This window comes from Poromitra crassiceps, assembly GCF_964638095.1.
Source record: "Poromitra crassiceps genome assembly, chromosome: 19".
In the NCBI taxonomy this organism is placed as follows: Eukaryota; Metazoa; Chordata; class Actinopteri; order Beryciformes; family Melamphaidae; genus Poromitra; species Poromitra crassiceps.
In genome coordinates this window covers 18,513,650-18,520,316 of record NC_139646.1, presented here as the reverse complement: position 1 = coordinate 18,520,316, position 6,667 = coordinate 18,513,650, and the positions used below count along the sequence as shown (strand labels likewise).

General features: G+C 42.6%; 1 protein-coding gene across 1 annotated transcript in view; it reads left to right on the top strand.

Moving 5' to 3' along the window:
* Positions 1 to 6,204, top strand: part of sorcs1 (sortilin-related VPS10 domain containing receptor 1) — a gene marked incomplete at both ends in the record, with an annotated part of 211,539 nt that extends 205,335 nt beyond the window's left edge. Inside the window, 5 exons of the mRNA XM_083655821.1 lie at positions 1,221 to 1,355; positions 3,407 to 3,506; positions 4,099 to 4,204; positions 4,850 to 5,007; positions 6,140 to 6,204. Coding sequence (XP_083511947.1) covers positions 1,221 to 1,355; positions 3,407 to 3,506; positions 4,099 to 4,204; positions 4,850 to 5,007; positions 6,140 to 6,204 — 564 coding nt within the window. The remainder of the gene's footprint in view (positions 1 to 1,220; positions 1,356 to 3,406; positions 3,507 to 4,098; positions 4,205 to 4,849; positions 5,008 to 6,139) is intronic.
* Positions 6,205 to 6,667: the final 463 nt, after the last annotated feature.

Sequence of the window (6,667 nt, the reverse complement as noted above, 5' to 3'; positions counted from 1 at the left end):
CAACAGATATGGGACAAAACTAGAATGATTGCTCCAAGCACCACAGCTGCATGCAAGTACAGAGGAAACACTGTAGCTGCTATAAAGTGTCAGGACCAAGTGACACATTCACACACATAGTTAGGGCTGGTTGATAAATTATGTTATCACTATTGTGATGAGATATTAAGAAATAACCGAAATGTTACTGTTAGATGATGTCATCATTCCTACTATGATGTCATAGATCACTGATGATGTCGCAGACGGTGATGATGTCATGATTCATAAGTGTCTAGATCATGCCTCTCGGATGGTCTCACTGATGATGTCATCAGTGATGATGATCGTGTATCCGCACCTAAATCCACATGTCCCACAGCAACCCTAACAGTTACTTCTTCCTGGTCTTAAAGTGATCACATTTTCTGAATTATTAGCCTCTTCGAGTAAAATGAGCAATGGTTGACTTTTATATATCATCATATACATGTACTTACTGATTACGCATTGCTGATTACTAATGATCCTTACTCATTCTTAATCGATTTGCTTGTAGATATCTTCTGAAAGCATGAATACTTATCCCTAAAATAACATCACATCACTGATATCGAGGTATGGGGCGTCCGCGTAGTGCAGCGGTAGATTCCCTGCCTACCAACATGAGGGTCGCACCTGTGTTACCTCTGAGTTACCTATGAGTCCTGGTCGCTGCACTAGTGCCTCCTCTGGTTGTTCGGGGGGCCTGTTCGAGGGGGAGGGGAAGTTGGGGGGAATAGCATGTTCAATAACGTTCAGCGTGTTCCTCCCACGTGCTACGCCATGCAGGTGAAACTCCTCACTGTCAGGTGACTGTCAGGTAACTGCACATGTATTGGAGGAAGCATGTGCTTGTAAACAAATCTCCCCAGATTGGCAGAGGGGGTCGAGCAACGACCGGGACTGCAGGGGTAATATGCACGTGATGTCAAAGAGGCAGAAGTCAGTGTGCGGTCACACCCGCTGACTGAAGAGGGAGGAGCCTGCTGAGGAAGGTTTTTGTTTTGCCACTCAGTCCCAATTGAGGGGGCGTGTTCCACTGGGAAAGTGACATCAGTCTATTAGCCAAGTACAATTGGGGAGAAAAATCTGAAAAAACGATATCAAGGTATTCGGTCTAAAATATTGTAATAGATTTTGTCAGTTGAGGGAAACTGATCTCTGCCTTCCTCCCTCCTCTTCCTCTCGTTCCCCTCTAGGCCACAGGCGTCCGAGAGGAGCGGCTCCTGGTCACGGTGCTGCCCGGGTTACCCACAGCAGCAGAGTTCTTCCTCCTGCCAGACAAACAGCTGACTGAGGGGAGAGCAGAGAAGAGCCAGGCTCATTTAGATCAGGTGAGAACAGCTGTTGCAGCGGCTGCCGTGCCTTTTCTCCAGCACCTCCACAGTGTTTATGTGGGTGGAGAGATGTCACCTCGTTACGCTCACTCTGATGCCAGCATGAGAGCGGCACTCCATGTTGTTTCAAGCGTTGTGCAGGTGTGAAGCATCTGAAGATCATTTCAGGTGACTCAGGTTTTATTTTGTTTTTTCCGTTGAGTGTTTTTTCCTCGGTGTGGCATATCCAGTAATTGCTCCAAATAAAAAAAGAATCCCCAGGCTTGAGTTCCCGCTTTCCTCCAGCAGATGTCAATGTTGGTCCACCGAAGCATGTCCAGTGTTTTCCACACGAGTCTAATTCTAGCACACGCATGAGAAATCTCTACAATAGACTCATCAATATGCCTGACAAGTATTCACAAGTCATCAAGGCGAATGACTTTCAAACTCCCTCGAGTCACATCCTGTGGGTGTGCGGCCTGAGTCTCCGAGGAGCCTAAGAGGCCCAGACAAAGAGATTGTCATGGCTGGTCTGTCCACTTAATCACGGGCGTATCAAGATGGACTGAATTAGCTCCCAGCCTCGCATAATAGATAATGACTGATAATAATGTGAGATCTGCTCTCCGCGGGGAGCATTCCACAGGCACGGCTAGAAAAGGGAACTGGGAGTGAAAATCAATTTGATCTCCTTTCCCAGCGTTCTCACACCTAGTTGATCGCTTGGAAACATCCTCTCCTATACGAGCTGGCAATAAATCTTCATTCAAGGCTGGCATCTTGAATGTGTAGTGCGTGGACTGCTGATTAGAATGTATAATAGATTTACTGACCCTGGTACACAGTGGGGAAAAAGTAATTATTCATAGCATAGTCTAAATTTAAACTAATAAGAAATATAAAGGGAGGATGAAGGACTACAGAAATTAGTCATATCACAATTAATTTGGCAAATGAGGCAGATAAGATAAATGAAGCCTCTGCATAGAAAAAAAAATTAGATCAGGAGAGAGAAAATGGATAAATTTGTTTAGCCAGTGTCTCGTTATCTCTATGCAACTCTATTTCTGCTTGTTTCAAGGTTGCCGATTAGATGGAGAGAAAATAATGATATGCTTTATGATATCCTAATATCATTGCACAAGAAACCGTATCTCATTTTTAACATTCAGTATCCGGATTAGGGCCTCGGGGCAGAGATATTATATATGATGACCTGAATAAGACCATCAATGTGGGGCAACAGATTATGAGTGGATGAGATTGGACTATTGTATAGCTTACCTTCAGGTCAGGGTAATCTGTTTGATTTATGTCTGTCAGAGTTGGATGTTCTTAGTGCAGAAGGTTACTTGCCACTCTGAAAACCATGGGTCAAGCAAGGTTTCATCATCACATGCGTACTGTAAAGGTCCCACACACACAGATCATTATGAAAACCGATATCCTCCGACTGGGGTTGTTGACGGAGGCACAGCATCAACTAAGGTCTCATCAGGTCATGGCTGCTTACTGTGGCAATCACTCACAACCTGATTACCGTAAGCATGCGTTGAATCAGGAACACACTAGGAAGTGCCATCAAGGGCAGGGGAAGTTTGGACTCAATTATTTTTCAGCTCCACATGGAAAAAAATTGATGATTACTTGCAGAAAATTGATCAGCACTGCAAGCAAATTTGCTTTGAAATGTCAGGGTGTCAATACAAGGTTGGCAAACCGGATGAGTCAAAAGCAAGGAGAGATTTGATGATGTTGACACTGACCTGAAGTGTGCGATATTGTGTTAGATACAGCGAGTCCTGGTCGCTGCACTAGCGCCTCCTCTGGTCAGTCTGTTCGGGGGGAGGGGAACTGGGGGAATAGCGAATATACGTCCTGCTGGTGAAACTCCTCGCCTGTCAGGTGAAAAGAAGCGGCTGGCGACTGCACATGTATCAGAGGAAGCATGTGAGAGTCTGCAACTCTCCCCAGATCAGCAGAGGGGGTGGAACAACAACATTTATTCATATTTTTTTATTTTTATATTTATTTATTTATTGATTCTGTCCTCTCTGCCCCAACAGCTCTCTGAGGTTTTGCTCAGTGCCTTGAATCAAAACCTGGTCCAGTTCACGTTGCGGCCTGGGGTCCAAGTCACAGTGTACGCAGCACACCTATCAGCAGGTAAAGCCTTACGCCTCTACGAATACAGCTGCCTGTGTATGTTAAGAGCTGACTAGGAGGGACTATATACTTCCTAAGTGCGATGTAACATTAAGCATGCGCAAAGTTAGCCGGCTATGGAGAGACCTACTGTACGTAGATGCTATGGAGAGACCTACTGTACGTAGATGCTATGGAGAGACCTACTGTACGTAGATGCTATGGAGAGACCTACTGTACGTAGATGCAGTGGATAGTCAGGTGTTCTTTTTCGTTTAGTTTTGTTGCCCCGTCAACTAACGACCCCACCCCTGTGTGTGATTGGCTCCCACCATGTAGCTACACAGAGACATTCAGAGAGTGAGCATCGTTACAAGTATGTGTGCCTCTTCCTATTGGGGATGCTGCTACTGTCCTAGGGGGCTTATAAGATAAAGAGTAAGAGAAGTCAATACTACTGTATTAAATTATTTCATATACTTTTTTTTTTTTTATAAATAGGCGTCAATTTTCTTGTTGACCGCTCAATGCATGATTTAGCTGGGTGGAAATACTGGCAATACTTTGGGTCATTTTAATGTATGCTTTGTGACTTGTCTCCCTGTCTCTGCAGCGCCCCTTGTGGACACCAGCGAGAACCACAGTGGCTCCGCCATGCTAATGCTGCTATCAGTAGTGGTTGTGGGGTTAGCTGTATTTGTCATCTACAAATTCAAAAGGTAAAGTGTTTATAGCGCGTCAAAGTGTGCATATAGCCATCATACTGCAGCTTTTATGAAGGTGTGGAAACGTGTCTAGCCATGTGGGAGCGATACTGACAGCAAGGCTACAGAGAGGGTTGATCGCTGTCTGTCAAACACCTAGACCCACAGCCGCTCAACGGAGAATTGGCTTCGACTTCTGCAAGAACTGTTTTGAAATTCTGTTGTCGGGTCGCTCTTTGAAAACGAAATGCCAGTCAACACTCAGTCGCTATCAATATTAAGCCCGTTGAACCTGCAGTTGACCTTTCTCAAATGCTAAATTATTTTTCCCCAACAATGAAAGAAAAGGTCACTCAGGGTCATCGAGATCTATAGACAAGCAGACGGATAATAAAGCTTCAAACTTACAGACCTTTATTGTTTTCCAGAGCTGTACATAGGCTAATTGACATGCAAATATGCTCGCAAATGTTTTCAAAAGTCAAAGAAAGAAACAAAGTAATCAACTAAACAAGGTTTATTGCCTGGTTCTAGTTGCCAACAATTGTATTGTTATACGTAACGTATCAATCCTCTGGGGGCTCAGGCTGCGTCCTTGCTCTCTTTTTTCAGTTAGGCTGTTATCTTTATGCCTTGCCTCATTGTAAATCTTTCCTCAAGGAAGATCCCAGGCCTCAACGTCTATGCGCAGATGCAGAACGAAAAAGAACAAGAAATGATCAGTCCAGTAAGTCCAGCGGAGATCACACCCAACCCACAACGGGACATGGTGACTTCTTTGGAGATTCTGGACACAGAGTTTAACTCGCGGCCCATCGGTAAATATTAACTTTGCTTATTCCACAATATGATTCCATACACGATGTAGGGTTCACGATTCAATACAGCCATACAGCCATACATAACATTTAAATGATGACAAAGAATGTGCAGAATTATCCTTATTTCTGAGACGGTGGCATTGTCTGCTAGAATGTAAACAACAATTTAAAAATGTCATTACAAAGTGCAAATAATATAATTTCAATAGAGAGCTTGTGAAATTATTGTGAGCAAGCCATCTCATTTTGTTATTACTAAAATGTAGCTAATGTCGCATTTTTCTGTCCCACAACATGCATTGTCACTTTTTTGCATTGCGATATATTGAATTCCGATATATCGTCCCATCGCTAGTAAATATGACTTCCATCAGTGGCTAGCATTTTATTTTTGCTCCATTGCTTGTCCTGTTTCATACCATTGTTATCATGTACTGGTTGCTTGCTTCATGATGCTCATGGTGTGTTTCTCATTGTGTGTTCCTCAGAAGGGGTTAATGGGTTGAGTCCGGTCATGGGTTGAGCGAAGGCTAAGGCAAAATGAGTATGATGGGTATATTGAAAACTACAATTATTGCTTCCTGGTAATAGATGTAACTCAATGTTCTCCTGGATGCTATCCCACTTTTATCAGTTGAAAATATCATGATTATATGTTTGCCCGTGCATGCTTGTTTGTCCATTAGTTGTTTCCATGACCTAACACACTAACTGGGTCTGGTTTGTTGCAGCATCTGTTTTTATTATAAACTCTCTTGCACATTTTGAAGTAAATTGCTATAGATGGAAACAAAAGAGGGAAATGTCGTTATAATTCTGTTCTCTGTTCAATGTCAAAATGTGAATCATTAACGTTGCTAAACCATGAATGCAGATGCATATTACTGCATGCTCAGTCACTACTACCTGTATTTGTTTCTGTTCTCTTTTACTTTACTGTTTCTCTTATGTCAAATGTTCTTTCTAATCTGTTCTTATATTAATCAAAATTTCCAGCCCCACTAAAAATTATCCTCTGCATGCCCTTTCAAATCAGAATGAGCTTTTAATTGACGTATCTTATAAAACAAGGTTGAATAATCGCTTACTCTAATGTGACTTTGTCTTCCCTCTCTTTCCCCCCCTGCAGGATGTATGAAACCTCACGTACATGTGAAATTCTCAACAGAACTCCCCACATACATCAACGTCTAAACGCTGGACTGGATTGCCAGTCTAAACTCTGGACTGGATTGCCAGTCTAAACTCTGGACTGCATTGCCAGTCTAAACTCTGGACTGGATTGCCAGTCCAGCTGTGTCATAGATTTTTTTTTTTTTTACCATTTGGGACCCAATGGTTTTGAGCTTTATACTGTACCTGTGCATGCTGGACCTTGCTGACACAAACTGTGCTCTGTGGAAAAACCAGAAGAAACTGTGTACAGGTTTTTACTTTCTTTCTTTTTCTCTTCTTTTTTTTACATACACATCAAATAAATTAAACCTTTTTAATTACAATTTATTTATACCAGTCAAGTACACAATCTCTAGAATGAGAGTGAGCATGAACTAGAAAAGGGGAGAAATGTAATAAGCAACATTGTTTTGATTTCGCTCATGTATCTGAGATTGGTTTGCTGTTGTATGATGCTAACGGCAGTAGTGTATTATTTATT